Raw genomic sequence first — 15,134 nt, 5'->3', positions numbered from 1 at the left:
AGTGGTAATCACCATCACCATCTGAGCAACTCGGAGCTCTTTACAGTTCTCACTAAAATTGAATTCTTGTCTGAGTAGTTTGCCCTACTGTCATTTCCCTTTTTTTCAATTGAACCACTATCTTTTTTTGGTTTTTCTCTCTCCCCTCACTTCCCTCACCTACCCCCATCTTTACTATTTCTTTCACCCCGATAACCACAACAACTACGAATCGTGACCACGATCACCCTGATCATTACAACCACCACGACTACCCCGAACACCACGAAAGCTCAGCCTGAGGATTTTCTGATCTTGGTTCACTGATTCTTGAGGCGGCGTTGTGAAGTTTATGTCAGGAGGTAAGGTCATTGTCTGGCTGCGGTGAGAGGTATACATTCATCTATATGCATTTCTTTAACTCATCTGGATCACAAAGAGCTAACTAATTGATTCTTCTTAGCAAAGTTGCTTGTACCCTATCGAGAATGCGCGGAATGCGCGATCTACCCCGCGATCTACCCGGATATCTCTACAAAGTCCTCGACTTCTAAATCCGCCTACCCTGAATTGTTCCATCATGGGTCCGCCACCGCGCGCGGGCTTTGAGCCTTTCCCCGTTGATCTTGATATCGATGAAATCGTGGAAGCCACGCCAAACTTTAGCTACGCACCACGAATTCTGTGTGACTCCATCAATGCGCACTCCAAACATGTTTTTGAAGAGCTTATACGCTTGAATGTGGTTATGAAAGGTATCCCTTTAGTTATTGAGGGGTATGATTCACACCTTAACGCGCACTTGTTCTCCCGACTCTTTCTTCAGAGGTGCGACCGGAGTAAGTTTCACACTATGGACACCGAAATCATCCACAAATAGATCATATCTAACGAGGAAATAGCGGAGAATGTGTGTGACCTGGTGAAGAAAGAATCAAAACCTATGAGCCTCTCACATTATTTGAGATGTCTGCCAACCCTCTCTCGGTCACATTACAGAAAAGTTGATCGCCCGCAGAGACTCTACTTGAAAGACATTGATTGCCCCCCCAGAGTGGCAAGAAAGCTTAAAGAGCCTCCTCCCGCCGTCCTTGTTCTACATGAACGATGGACCTCACATGTACTCAGGTCCCGGGTCTCGCCCAGTTCCAGGTCCAGACACTCCAACATACCTCGAGACGCAGGGTCAAGATGGAAAGCCTGGCAAGCTAATCGCCAGATCAGGCGATTTGATGAGTTGTCTCCCGGAAGAAATGCGCGCGCAGAATCTCATGTGCTACATTGGCCATGAAGGCACTTACACCCCAGCGCACCAAGAGATGTGTGCTAGTCTTGGTCATAATATCATGGTGGAGGCGTCAAATGGCAACATGGAAAATGGTGAAGCAACAAAGCCAGGATCCTCAATTTGGTTGATGACCGAAACGAAGGAGCGACAAGTTGTCTCCGAGTACTGGAGCTCCATGTTAGGGCACAACCTTGACATTGAGGACCATTTTGCGCAAATGAAGGCATGGCAGGCGGCTCCTTTCAAGACGTACGTTGTGAACCAGAGACCAGGAGACCTTATCCTGGTCCCACCATTGGCAGCCCATCAGGTCTGGAACCGTGGCACTCGAACCATGAAAGTGGCATGGAATAGAACCACTGTTGAGACGTTGAAGATGGCGCTGGACGATGCACTTCCGAGTGCACGAATGATTTGCCGTGACGAACAGTACAAGAACAAGGCAATCATTTACTATGCACTCAATCATTATTCCCAACTTCTCAAAAACAAGGCCCCAGTGCAGAATACTGAAGTCCATAATCTTTGGAAAGACTTTGAGAACCTATTCTCTCTCTACACTGATATTCTACTGTCTGAGAGTCTTTCCCCCGCTCTCGAGCCAACCAAAGAGAACATTGAACTGATCAAGTTTGAGGGCAATGTGGTTTGCTCCTACTGCCGCTGCAATATTTTCAATCGTTTCCTTACCTGCCCTTCCTGTCCCGTGGGAGATGATGATAACTATGATATCTGCCTGGACTGCTACGTGCTAGGCAGAAGTTGCAAATGTATTTCTGGGTTCAGATGGGTAGAGCAGTTTCCATGGGAGGAGCTTCGAAGCAAGCACGAGTCCTGGCGCAACCAAATCATTGGGATGACCAATAACAGTGACAACAAATTACGCAAGGACCAGCATCTTCCTTTACTATCTGCACGCTCCAAGCTCAAGTGGAATCCCATTGCAGAGATTTGCCAGAGACAGCTGAAAATCCGACCATGGGTTGATATTAAAGCCCTAGAGTCATCGCCTAAGGACAAACCCAAGTCCATCAGCCCTAGCGGTGATGCCAGTGACGACGATGGACCCCAGCCTCGGAAGCGACGAAAGCTTCGAAATGGAAAAAAGGAAGAGGGGATGGACTCTTGCCACATGTGCCGAAACACCATCCCCTTTTGGAAGTTAGCAGCATGTTCAGGGTGCAATTTGAAGTACTGCTATGCTATCTTGTTCTGCGCATTTGATATCCAGCCAGAGGAGGCAATGGGCCAGTCACACTGGCTGTGTCCGCGCTGCCATAAGCGGTGCAACTGTACGCCTTGCCAGCGAGATCCCGCGATGAAGCCACATGAGCCCAAGCATATTATGCTTGGCCATGATACCCGAAAGATTGCAGATCCGCGAAGTGTGGAATCCCTGGTAAACCTACGCATGTCGAACTGGAGATGGATTCCCAATTTGGAGGAGAACAGCATGCGTCGTTTGGAGCAACAACTTGCAGACATTGAAATGAAGCGAGTGGAGACCTGGAAAGAGAATGAGAATTTCATGAGTCAGCCATCCTCGGGGATGGGTGACCACGGGGAAGAAGGAGGGGTGGACCAACAAGAACAGCAGACGACACAGATGATATTCCAGTTGACCCTTCCCTTCTCACCCTTCCATACACCGGCCCGGTAGAGGATGAAGAACATGTATTGGAAAATGAGTCGACGGTCTCTTAGTTCGACACCTTCATCGCTCCCATCATTGCCTCCAGCCTTTGTGATGCCAAAATTGATGTCCTTGAACAAATCTGGTTTCATTCTGATGAAACAATTTCATATCAACACCAGACCCCAGCTGGCAATCCTCCCAGTACGAAGAAAAAACAGAGTGAATTTCCTGTTTAACTTCTCATTTCATTGCCATCGGCTTTGATTAACACCAAATTTGATACCCCCGGACAAATCCGACTTTTCTGTGCAGGATGCATTAATTGGATCGCAACCCTCCAACTACTGATTATCCGCATCAGGATATCCCGCATTGCTACGCGCAATAATGACCACTTGTAAAATAATCAAAAAAGTTCCATTATTCTAAACTACATTTACTTAGGCACCCTTGTGGTCGTATTGAAGATCCTTAAGAGCTGAGAGATCCACCTCACGCATAACCTCCCTTGCAAGCAAGATAGCTCCAAACATAGCTATAAAGCAATGTAAGCATATGGCAACACACATCAGTATAGAATAACTTACCACCAGGAACAAGATACACTGCAGGCCAGTGTGTAGAACCAGCGCCGAAAAAGAAATACAATCCCAGCAGTGCACAAAGCCCAGAATTAACGGGGATCAAAGAGTTCCGAACAAGTACCAAATGCTCATCATCGACAAATAAAGGTTTCTTACCCTTTCGATCTGGATGAAGAGGAAACTGGCGCATGATATAAGCGGTTCCCAGTAGAGAAAGAATGCCTAAGAAAGAGCAGAGACGATCCAGAGTAGATGCATTCCATAATGGTGAGATAAAAGCCGTTATAGAAAGCAATGGAATGGCAGTAAATATGAGCTAGAGATGTCAGAAATGAATAAAAATAATCAGTGGGGGCTAGATATACGTTGTATTGAGCATTGCGGACATCATTCTGGCGCTGTAATTGCTCGATCACACGCTCCTGTTCCTCCTCATCGAGTTCTGGACGTTCATTCTCATCTGAATCTTCAGGATAGCGAAAAGCTTTTCGTAGTCGTACAGCTGCCATAATAACAGGGAAGGATGTAAAATGTAAATATTTAAAAGGAAGTAAATAATTTAGGTAGAAATGTATATTCAGGTGACGTCGGGGAGGGATGTTTGTCCTGTTTGTACATAGTACGGAAATCCCAATCATCAGAACATCAGAACATCAGCTCATCCCCAAGATCCTAAACTACACCCACCACCAAAATGCTCACCTCACGCCTTACCCGACGTACGGGACTTTCCCAATTAAAACAACTCTCTCGAAATGCCCCCCGACGCACGATGATCCCGGCGCCAGGCCCAAACACCGGCCCATTAATGGAGCGACGAGCAGATCGGGAGCTACCTAACATCAACACGAACCGACGATGGATGCGCACATTTCCTCTGTTCGCTGTGGCTGTCGGAGCTGCCATGTTCGGTATTTTCAACTACCAGAAGTCGTCATCGAGTGTTGTTAGTAGCACATTGTACGCCCTACGCACATCTTCTCAGGCGCGGGAGATCCTCGGAGATGAGATCTATTTTGCGCAGCAGATTCCATGGATTAGTGGAGAGATGAATCAGTTGCATGGACGAATTGATATTTCGTTTTGGGTTAAGGGGACTAAGACTACTGGAAAGATGAGGTTTAAGAGTGTCCGACCTGATCGGATGAGTTATGTGAGTTCCACCGTGATTGCGATTGGCGTTACATTATCTGAATAACCTGTTCAATTGAGATGCTAATCTTCATCATCTAGTTCCGCACCGAGGAATGGAGTCTCGAAACCGAAGATGGAACCGTGGTGCAATTGCTGGATAAGGATACCGACCCCTTCCAGCAACAGTGAATCATTCGCGTGAGCGAATTTGTACAATACATAGCCTTGTGCATGGAACCGGCGTTAGGCTTGATATTCGTGTACCAGTCCAGTCCACAGACGAAAGACTTGAACCTGCCAGTGGGAGAAAAATCGAAAAAGGAAAAAAAGGATATCATTTGATGTATCATATACAAACGCCGCTCAAGTAAAAAGTATTGCGCGTATGGTGAAGTGAATAGTGTACTAGTACATATTTTCTGTCGACTGCAGCTATTGCTTAGGCAGACTCAGGAGTAGGGACTTCAGGCCAAGGCTTCTTAACAGCATCCTGAATACGGACAACACATCCCTTGGGGCCACTGACGGAGCCTATAATCAAAGTATTAGCATGGGAAACACGGACTGTTGAGAGGAGCCTCAAACATACCACTAACAACCACAATACCAGCCTCAACATCCACCTGCAAAACCTTCAAGTTCTGCAAAGTGTTCTGGTTATTTCCCATATTACCCGCCATCTTCTTTCCAGGATAAACACGCGAACCACCACCCTGACTCGGACCCGCCGAACCCATAGAACGATGGGTCAAACTAACACCGTGAGAACGATCCTGACCACCGAAGCCATGACGTTTCATAACACCCGCAAAACCCTTACCCTTAGTATTCGAGCGGGCATCGACATACTGACCCAACTGGAACCAACTTGCGGGGATACTCTCACCAACAGGTAAGAGACCAGATTCATCCTTTACGCGGAATTCAAAGATATCGCGCTTAGGGGAGAGACCATTCGCAGCAAAGTGACCCAGCATAGCCTTGGTAACATTGCTAGGGTGTCTCCAGCCAGCTCCGACCTGGACAGCGAAGTATCCATGTTTCTGACGAGTCTTGTGGGAGAGGACCTCCACGCGATCCAATTGCAGGACAGTGCAGGAGGTACGTTTTCCAGTTTCGGGATCAAAGATAGCTGTCATTCCCTTCTTAATAGCGACGGCACCGGTGCGAAGAGGAAGCGAAAAGGCTTTACGGCGGAGAGCAGCTGTGGATGTAGACTCGAGGACGGGGAGACCGGGACCAATGCTGAAGCGGCTTGGTTTAGGTGTGTTGAGAGATTTGATACCGAAGGATCGGGTAGTGATGCGGGGGACGCTGAATTGGGCATCCCAAGCGGATGCGAAAAGCTGGAATAGCTTTCCAGATAGACGCAGTGACATGGTGGGTGATTTAGTGGAGGTGAAGAATAGGAAGATCATTGTACAGTATTGAATGAAGTTTTTGGTCGATGCTGAGTCAGCGCGGATATAGAGCACCTGTGGCAGAGTATACAAGTAGTGCAGTACATAGTATAAGGAGTATATTATGTCTCATTAGATACTTTATTCATACTAAATACATGCTGAAAATACATACATCTAACTACTCATATCTCTTTATATATTATCCAATATCAATTACTCCAATTTAGTACAAATAAATCAATCCCGTATAATCGGACCGGAGCCATTAACGCCGACGCCGACGCCGGGATCCTCTAAAAAAAAGAGAACCCGATAGAACCCTTTCTCACTTACAGAGTCAGAGTCACCTTTTGCACAAACCTCACACATGTGCAGTACCTGTTTTCCTATCACCTAATACACGTCTTAAAACCCACCTATCCCAACTTACAACCCCATCACCACGAAACCCTCAAACAGCAGTCGCGATGTTCTCCTCACGGATCCTCACAATACTCTCAAAAAACATGCGCCTCCAGCGCTCCATAAGCACAAGCACAAAGATTCATAACCCTACGATGCTGTCGCGCTCGATTCGATTCCCCCGATCTCAGTCTCAATTTCAGCCATTCTTCCGCGCGAAATCCAACCAAGTACGATTCAACTCTGGAGCCTCAAAGCAATCTACATCTACATCAAAAGAAAGCGGATCGATTTCAGCTCGTCTAAAGAAACTATCACGGGAATATGGATGGGCTGCGCTAGGTGTTTACTTGACACTATCAGCGATGGATTTCCCTATTTGTTTTGCCATGGTGCGGTTATTGGGCGTTGAGCGAATTGGACATTTTGAGCATGCGGTTGTTGAATCTGTGAAGGGTGTTTTCCCATCTCTTTTCCCTAAGAAGGAAACTCAGACCGAGGAAGGTGAAGTGGGTGCTATTGTTGAGGCTGAGAAGTCTAGCCTTGAAGAAGCCAGTATGTTTTTTCTCCTCCTTACTCTAACGGGTTATATATGATCTAACATTTTCTTGATTACACAGGTATCTGGACACAGCTTGCATTAGCTTATGCAATCCACAAGAGTGTCTTCATTTTCGTCCGTGTTCCATTGACAGCCGCCGTGACTCCTAAGGTTGTGCAGACATTGCGACGCTGGGGCTGGGATATTGGCAAGCGCAAGCCTAAGACCCCTTGAAACAACATTTTACCACTACTGAAACCCTGACTTGATGTTAACTTATATTGGCATTGAGCAGAACATTGTACATTAGATAGCCATTTTAGAATCTAATCCGGCGCAAGTATGCGCCCTCCCCACTCAATCTACAAGATATGATACACCTTTCTGCGCCAACCTTGACCTTTTCTATCCCAGCGGTACCATGTGAACAAGTAAAGAATCAAAAGAGCAGAAAAAAAGAGCCTCCGTGAAGAAATGAAACCCAGACTGGAATTACAACTCGCTCGCAAATGATCCGCCATCCGGATAGCTGGCCAAGGAGAAAAAGACAAGAAAAAAAAAGCAAGTCGTCAACATGGGAAAAATGGCATAAAGCTACTGAAATCTCGTAATCTTCGTCTCAAATGGCAAAAGTTTGGAAGGGAGAGAAAGCAATAGGACGGATTGGATGGAAAGTGATTTCGAGATCACATATCGACCATATCGTTGAATCGGAGAACACCATTGGCTTTCATGGCGCCGTTCACACCGTCAGGCATTCGGTAAGCCCATTCCGCCACACCCATGGCATCGGCATCAGCCACAGAGTCTCTGCGTTCAGGTTGACCAGTCTCATCAGAGGTATCAGCCACCAAGACAAGGCCGAGTTCTTTGATAGTCTCCACAAGAGCAGGAACGACGTTCTAATAAATTTCCAGTTAGGGATCATTCTTGATGAATTCAAGATTGAATAGAGAGAAAATGGGAGACATACCAAGAGACTTGAACGGCAGATTAGGCCCATAAAGTTATTGCTTTGAGCGATGCGCGCAGATTCCTTAATCGACATCGAGGTTCGTCCACTGCTGTTTACATGGGGGAGGGTGTCCACATTGCGAGCCAGGTCTCGAATTTGGCCCAGGTCATTACAAAGAAGGACGGGATCTAAAGAGATGAACGATGAGTAATTGATCCTAAATGAAGTACTAAGAAATGGTGCAAACTCACAATTAGGTTGCTTCCAATTCAGGGCAGTGCAGATGTTAGCGTTGTAAGAGGTAAACACCACTGAGCGCATAAAGTCGAGGTTCGTATCACGAGACTCCCGGGCATGGTGGAACACATCAGTTAGGATCGCATCAGCAAAGCTATTAACGTCAGCCAGAGAAGTCATCTCAAGGGATTTCTCCTCGGCGCTAGATGGATAAAGGATGGAGAGGTTAACATTCAAGCCAATGGGAAGCTCGTGCAGAACATCCTGTAGTGACATGAAAGATCCCGCTAGAAGACGATGGGCTTGGGGCATATCCTCAAGAGCTTGAGTCTTCAAGAATTGAAGCAGAGTATTTCTGTCAATACCCCGCGTCGCACCAATAGTCTGGAACTGCTCGTATGTCAATTGACAAATGGGGAGGTCAATTCCATGATGGTTGATGAGGAATTGCGGGTAAAGAACCGGCACCCGGTCTCGAGTCAGTTGCACAAAGAGTTGCACATAATCTCCAGACAAGCTGGAACCAGTGACCAGCCCGTTGTGCTCTGAATCGATAGCCCCCGTTGCCTTCCAGTACGTCGCAAAGTGTGTAATCTCCAGGGGGTCCCCGTGATAAGGCTTGATAACCTGGAAATTAAATCGGAGCTGCCCGATAGCCCGAAGACGAGGGTCAAAGAGAGGCAGGCAGCAGGTTCCCGTACTAGACTTTTCAGCGCGGAAGATGACTGGTAAAGCCACACTCTTCGCGATAACCTTGGAACCAAAGGTAGGGAAGATCTCGAAATCGACAGTGAAAGTGTCCAGGCTATCCACATGGAAGGATATCGTGCGAGCATCATCTTGAATGGGTAACATGATGGTCCTTGGAATCAAATCGGAGATCTTAGATGAGATAGTAAGTCTAGCAGCCGGATGCCTTCCAGCCTGGTCAAAGGCAATGGAGCTGGCGTTCCCTTGATCAAACAGCAGTTGCACAAAAACCTTCTTATCGAGGAAATTGTGGCCGTAGCGTCGTAGAGGAATAATTGGAGGAGGCAGAGAAAGATCAGGGATACCATCAGCAATCTCCATCTCCGCCGAACTCGCTCGTCGTCCAATGTCCATCGAATCAGAAGACTGGAATTTGAACCCGTTCAGGACATCCAGGGGTCGCTGTGGGGGAATTTCCTCCACTGGTTGAGCCCAGAGGAGCAACATGCACTCAAGATGCCCTTCCCAGGCAGCGTAGTACATGGCTGAAAGACCCTTTTCATCTGCAACCTGCGCATCCACGCCAAGCTCCAGAAGTGTCCGTAGACAGGGTACACAGCCCTCGCTTGCCGCGTGGAAAAGTGGCGTCCATTGATACAGCTTATCCTGTTGGTTCAAATCCGCTCCATGTTGCTTCAGCAGCAGGAGCAGGTCCGGCGATTGCGATGCGCGAGCTACCATGTGTTGGGGGTAAAGACCCTCCGCATCGGGCAGCAGGCGAGCCTTTCGCTCTAGAAGCATCTGGACGATTGGCAAAGAACCATGCTGACAGGCAAGGTTCAGTGGGATGTGATCTGAGTCTGATGACGGGTCAATGCGAGCGTTGTTAATGAGAACCTGCTTGGCACATGCAAGCTGACGTTTCACGATACTGTGGATCAGGGGAGTGAAGTTATCATGGTCGGTCACATCTACCGTGTGTGAACCAACCGCCAGTAACTCTCGCACCATATCCACACGGCCGTGCATACAGGCATAGTGCAGAGGAATACGGCCATAGACATCAGATCGAGAAATATCAACCGATGCCTTAATGCCTGCTGCGAGGACGAAGTCTCGTCCAGAGATAGCAGCTTCGTGAAGGCAATTCCTTTCATTGATATCATCCTCAGCATGGACGTCAACCAATCCACTTTCCAGAAGAAGAGCGAGGACCTCATCCGAAGACCCATTGATTGCAGTTAAGAATGTCCTTGTGGCACGATCACGAGCATCGGGAGATGATTGCAACTTGGCTAACCACTCACGCAGGGTCTGCAAATTGCCGGTTGAGGCGGACTGCAAGATCTGGAGGTCCAGCTCTTCCTCCTCGGTGCCAAATCCAGGTGCCATGGTACGTTCGGTGGGGCGGGACGTATCAAACTGTAAGTTCTCGCCTTCTGCCCAAGCCTCCGACTCCAACCGGGCTGTCGTCGCTCGGTCTGATAGATCACGAAGAACCTCCCGGTTGAAACAAGGCTGTACCTCCACTGCACGCTGCAGATAGAGCTCCTTTAAGCGAGATTTGGAAGTCTTATCCCACTTCTTAAGAATTTTAGATACAGCAGTTTCGTTGATTTCCACAAACTGCTGCAATTTATTCAAGTCGCCATCGAATTGTTGCAGTCCTTCAAATAAAGCCTTGAAGTTTGATGGGGCTTTTGAGTTGGATACTGTTCGGGATTGAATCACGCGCTTCTTGTCGACCAAAGTTTTGAGACGGAGGGAGAACTATAGATTGAGTGTGAGTTTGCATCTGAGCTACTCCAAAAGGAAGGAAGGAGAAAAAAAAAATACCTCCGATTCTTTCTGCAAGTAGAAAGCATTGACTTTTTCAATTTCTCGCTCCTACTCAAATCCGTTAATCCCGAGTAATAGCAGTGTATAGGATGATCGACGAACCAAACGAAAGAAGAACACCTCTTTATTCGCTCGTAAAGAGGCTTGTGGGTCGAGAGCGCCATCTTGAGCAATCTCTTCTGGGGTTCTTTGAGCCGGGATGGTAGGTGTAGCACTCAGTTGCTTGATAAGCTATAGTGAAAAGAAGAGATTAGCTCCGGTGTTCCGATCCGTTATGACTGGAAATAGTTCGTACCTTCTTCAGTGCCTTGTAATTGACGAAGCTAGCTGCATATTCGGGGAGATCAAGCTGCCGGCGCTGGATCTGTTTGCCGAACTTCCTGCAAGAGAGTCAGGATTATGAGACTCACGGCGCATTGCTTCGGGGGAAGGAGCCGCTAAACTCACATATTCGCAGGTGCTCAGCTTGAGCGCTCACGAGGGGGAAAAATCGTAGGGTCGCTCGTGGAGAATTAGAAAATGGCAGGGAGTGACTCAAAGGGAGACTCCGAGAATAAATAAAAAGCGAGAGGACAGATTGAGAAAGGGTGGGTGGGGAGGAAAGAAGAGGAAAGAGGAAGAGAGGTCCCAGGCACCCCAGGGACTCGAGGGGGGAGGGGCGAACAGCACGATGAGTGGGGAAGATGATAGTGGGACAGGTGCACTCCGTAATGTCACCGGGCGTATGACAAGAACTGGTATAAAGATGGCCCGTTTTGGTGGAAGTATTCCATCAAGAGATGAAGGGACATCAAGGGAAGGATCGAGGTTGTATTTTTTTTGTTAGGAGGGGAGGGATGGTTAAAAGTACATGATCATAGTAAGAATCAAGTCACAAGTTGAACCAAAAGAGTAAGGATCCAGAACCAATCCAAAGAAGAAGGCACGATTCTCATTGATCATCAAAAGTGGCAGGAGCGATGTTCACGAGGTTTAAAGCTGGTGGGGAGCTTGGACCGCCAATCACCGTGAACAGCGGGCGCACGTTTTGGGTCAACGGGATATGAGATCGGGGTCTACGATACTAGATAGGTACTTATATCATATATGTAGATCACATATTTATTATAAGTACCTTTCATGTACTAGGGGCTAATTGTCCTGCAACTACATCGCTCAGGTACCACACTAAGTATTATAGTCAACTATAGTTAACCTTGGTACAGAGAAGAATGGGATCTACAAGAGAAATAGGTCTAACGGTAAGAGTAAGGTACAGAAAACTTGAGGTTTATTCAAATTTAGCTTAGAAATACTCGTGTCATATAGATCGTCTAGGTCATTCCTACTATCTATACTTATAGAGTACTCAAAAGCCTCAAACTCAAACAAATCGAGGACTCGATTTATTTTATTCCAGCTATAATAAATCAAAAACATCCATCCAAAAAAGAGACTATAATTCTCTGAAAAATCCTCCCATATTCAGTGTAGCACTGCAAAATGTACATATGAACATATGAACATATGATGAGGAATGAGAAATTGATAGTCAAAAGAAACAAACGATGGGTATGGTAAAAAACCAGATGCGAGGGATATATCAAACAGAGATAGTGAAAAGGAAAAGAATCAAGGAGACAGTGGCTGCATCACGACAAAAAAAAGAAGGAAAAAAAGACAGGAAACATAAGTCCCCCCAAACTGATTATAAACGAGGAGGAAAGAAAGGAAAAATATGAGGTTACAGAGTCAATAAACACATGAAGAGAATATCCAACACACCGGGAGACATCAAGGGCACCGGGCCAAGAATTACAATGGAACCCATGAGAATGAATGAATGGAATCGGTGGTAGGAGAAACGATTGGACCAGAACGGAGGAATGGGACCGAACTTTTTAAAAGAGCTGAAGAGGAATGAGAGGTAGATGTGGTTCAAGACCAGATCTAGATCTAGAAATTCTGGGCAATACCAGCATTCCCTTGTCGGGGGTATACACCCGGGTTCTCAATGCGTGTATTGCGACGAGCCTGCACATCTCGAATCACGGGCTGGTAGTTATCATCTCCGTAAGCCCCGTGTCCAGTCGCCTCCCCATAATAAGGACTCTCTCCATAGTAGCCACCAGATGGATGTACTGCAGACATGTGGCTTTCCTCGGAGACATCCGATCGATTGGCAGCCGAATAAGCAGATGATGCATTAGATGGTCCACGGTGGATATCGCCATTGCGGTTGTTGTTGTTGGCGGTGGGAACGGCCCCGAGAATACCGACAGGTTCAACAATCTCGCCAGAGTCAGGTCGAACACCGTCCGAGTATTGCACCGTTCCTTCACTAGGGGTGGTTTGGTGGTGATACTGGCCACTGCCTTCAGACATGGCCATTCCCATTCCACTGGACAGATTAGTCGAGGCTTTACGCCCTGCCGAGGTGGTTCCCCAGCCACGGTAACCAGAAGTGTCATCCTTGGGCGCCGCGGCCATCATGCCAGGGAAAGAAGCGTCATTGTTCGGGTTATAACCGTACTCCTCCACCTCCTTGCGACGTTCCTCCTCGTTGGCCTTGTTAGCCTTGCGCTTGCGCCAGAACCAGATCGCCAAGAGAGCAATCAGGGCAACAGAGACGACTGGCACCACCACAGCAACAGCAATAGTACCACTTGCAGAGAGACCACCTCCACCTCCACTTCCAGTTGAAGTCGACAAAGCTGCCGAGCTAGTGGTGGAACTTATCGCGGAGGTCTCAGTCGACACACCCACAACACCATTTGCAGTAGAAGTCACATAGATAGTAGTTTCACCCTGGGAGCTGGATGAAGTAGAAGTCGGCTCAACTTGACTTGTGGAGGTGGTCAACGCAGGGGTTTCGGAAGAGGTCGTAGTCGTCGTAGAAGAAGTAGTAGTCGGGATTGAAGTAGTGGAAGTGGTTGAAGTGGTTGGCTCAGTTGTAGATGTGCTAGTGCTAGTCGTACTGGTACTAGTACTAGTGCTGGTGGTGCTGGTGCTGGTCGAACTCTCGCTAGTCGAAGTTGGAGTAGTCGAGGTGGCTTCCGTAGGGGTTGCGCTCGTGGACTCAGCCTCAGCAGAAGTTGTTGTTTCAGCAACACCCGCGCCTGCGGCCACACCTGTGACAGCGGCGCTTGAGCCCGTACCAGCTCGTTTCACAGCGGCAGTCGACATTTTGGATTCGACTGGTTTGTTTCTTGTGGTTGGGTTTAAGTTGTGTGTTGTTGTTTTTTCTTTGTTCTACCCGATAATTGCGGGATGGATGCCGAAATCGCTAGACGGCTTACTACGTCAATTCTCGAGGAATGCGCAGTGAGTCAGGTTCGAAAGGAGAGATAGCGCTTATCAACCCGTTAAAGAGTGAATGGTGATTCGAGCAAAGTCGCGTTGAATGAGAGAACTAAGAAAAAAAAATCGAAATTCGGGGAGGGCTGAAAGATGGTCGATTGGGTAACCTCAGGGGCAGTCGACTTGAAATGTGTGAGATTTGAGCAAGATGGTAGGGTTGAAATGACGAAGAAGATAAAAATAATAAAAATGGGATTGGAGAAGAAAAAGAAAAACGATCCCAGACACGATCAACTCGCCGAATCTAGTCGGGAGCCATGGGTGAAGCAGAGTGGAAAAGGGAAAACGGGTCGAATGAGGGAGAAGAGCGAGAAAGGTGAAAAAGTGGAGTCAAACTTGGTTACGCTCCCGGTGCTGTATCCGCATTCCTAGTTGTATTAATAGCTGCATGAATCCACTTGGCTGCGTTCAACTTGATGTGCTTATGTATTTTTTTAGATGAAGACGTTGAATCATGATATCCCCATGTATATCCCTTACTGGACTTTTATTTTTTCAATGTTTCCGGGGAATAGTCAAAATAAACAAGTGTGTACTTCGTATGTATACATAAACTAAAGTCTCAGGCATTCAGGCACTCAGGCCCCCAATTAAATGCTTACATAAACACTCATTTCCACGGTTTTACCTTTTTTTCACTATTTTACCATTTTACTATTTCATCAATACCATTTCTCTCTCTTTAAGGCCTAATGTTAATTGCCCAAATGGCCCCATCTGACATCCATCAAAGTGCATCTAAATTAGGCCACCTATATAATCCAATCCCTTAACTCTTCATCCAACCTGGGATTACATTCAAAAAAAGAATCCTCACAAACTCGTAATGACGCGGGTATTTGGACCACTTCCCAGTTTTGTTTGGCGCGGTTTCAGGCGGGTTCCAAGGTTCAAGAAGAAAAAAAACACACACATTCGTACATATACCCGACAGGGGAAATTGACGTCAAGAGACAGTGTATCAGATCAGATCTTGATTCTTATACTTATATTCTGTGCAGGTCCAGATCTCAATTCTCTCTCTTCTTATGGTCTGGAACATCGGGTGCGTAACAGAGATGGAGTACACAAAGTCAGGGGAACTCCACTGTGGTTCGACCTTACGTT

The 15,134-nt window shown here is 47.0% G+C and overlaps 7 protein-coding genes across 7 annotated transcripts; 3 read left to right on the top strand and 4 right to left on the bottom strand.

The window, feature by feature from the left end:
* Positions 1-559: 559 nt before the first annotated feature.
* On the top strand, positions 560-2,927 carry N7483_012187 (putative JmjC domain protein; the record flags this gene model as incomplete). The annotated part of the gene is made up of 2 exons (XM_057095614.1): positions 560-818; positions 1,033-2,927. The coding sequence occupies 2 exons, from the start codon at positions 560-562 to the stop codon at positions 2,925-2,927; spliced, it is 2,154 nt and encodes a 717-aa protein (XP_056941585.1).
* Positions 2,928-3,343: 416 nt separating this feature from the next.
* N7483_012186 (uncharacterized protein) lies at positions 3,344-3,996 on the bottom strand (the record flags this gene model as incomplete). The annotated part of the gene is made up of 3 exons (XM_057095613.1): positions 3,344-3,410; positions 3,508-3,803; positions 3,853-3,996. 3 exons carry the CDS (start codon positions 3,994-3,996, stop codon positions 3,344-3,346), a joined length of 507 nt encoding a protein of 168 aa, XP_056941584.1.
* Positions 3,997-4,181: 185 nt separating this feature from the next.
* Positions 4,182-4,810, top strand: N7483_012185 (cytochrome c oxidase assembly factor 1 family protein; the record flags this gene model as incomplete). The annotated part of the gene is made up of 2 exons (XM_057095612.1): positions 4,182-4,640; positions 4,721-4,810. 2 exons carry the CDS (start codon positions 4,182-4,184, stop codon positions 4,808-4,810), a joined length of 549 nt encoding a protein of 182 aa, XP_056941583.1.
* A 250-nt stretch (positions 4,811-5,060) lies between these two features.
* N7483_012184 (mitochondrial 54S ribosomal protein uL3m) lies at positions 5,061-6,000 on the bottom strand (the record flags this gene model as incomplete). The annotated part of the gene is made up of 2 exons (XM_057095611.1): positions 5,061-5,152; positions 5,211-6,000. The coding sequence occupies 2 exons, from the start codon at positions 5,998-6,000 to the stop codon at positions 5,061-5,063; spliced, it is 882 nt and encodes a 293-aa protein (XP_056941582.1).
* A 530-nt stretch (positions 6,001-6,530) lies between these two features.
* N7483_012183 (uncharacterized protein) lies at positions 6,531-7,201 on the top strand (the record flags this gene model as incomplete). The annotated part of the gene is made up of 2 exons (XM_057095610.1): positions 6,531-6,981; positions 7,047-7,201. The coding sequence occupies 2 exons, from the start codon at positions 6,531-6,533 to the stop codon at positions 7,199-7,201; spliced, it is 606 nt and encodes a 201-aa protein (XP_056941581.1).
* A 452-nt stretch (positions 7,202-7,653) lies between these two features.
* On the bottom strand, positions 7,654-11,067 carry phoC (uncharacterized protein; the record flags this gene model as incomplete). Its single annotated transcript, XM_057095609.1, has 5 exons — positions 7,654-7,869; positions 7,941-10,619; positions 10,686-10,736; positions 10,791-10,919; positions 10,984-11,067. Coding segments are annotated over 5 exons (3,159 nt in total), but the record flags the coding sequence as incomplete, so codon positions are not given.
* Positions 11,068-12,623: 1,556 nt separating this feature from the next.
* Positions 12,624-13,853, bottom strand: N7483_012181 (uncharacterized protein; the record flags this gene model as incomplete). The annotated part of the gene is made up of 1 exon (XM_057095608.1): positions 12,624-13,853. The coding sequence occupies one exon, from the start codon at positions 13,851-13,853 to the stop codon at positions 12,624-12,626; it is 1,230 nt and encodes a 409-aa protein (XP_056941579.1).
* Positions 13,854-15,134: the final 1,281 nt, after the last annotated feature.

Source organism: Penicillium malachiteum (assembly GCF_028827825.1).
Source record: "Penicillium malachiteum strain IBT 17515 chromosome Unknown utg000005l:1.0-9002435.0:326005.0-9005861.0, whole genome shotgun sequence".
Taxonomy (NCBI): domain Eukaryota; kingdom Fungi; phylum Ascomycota; class Eurotiomycetes; order Eurotiales; family Aspergillaceae; genus Penicillium; species Penicillium malachiteum.
Note: the sequence above shows the minus strand (reverse complement) of the source record. Positions and strands in the feature narration are given on the sequence as shown.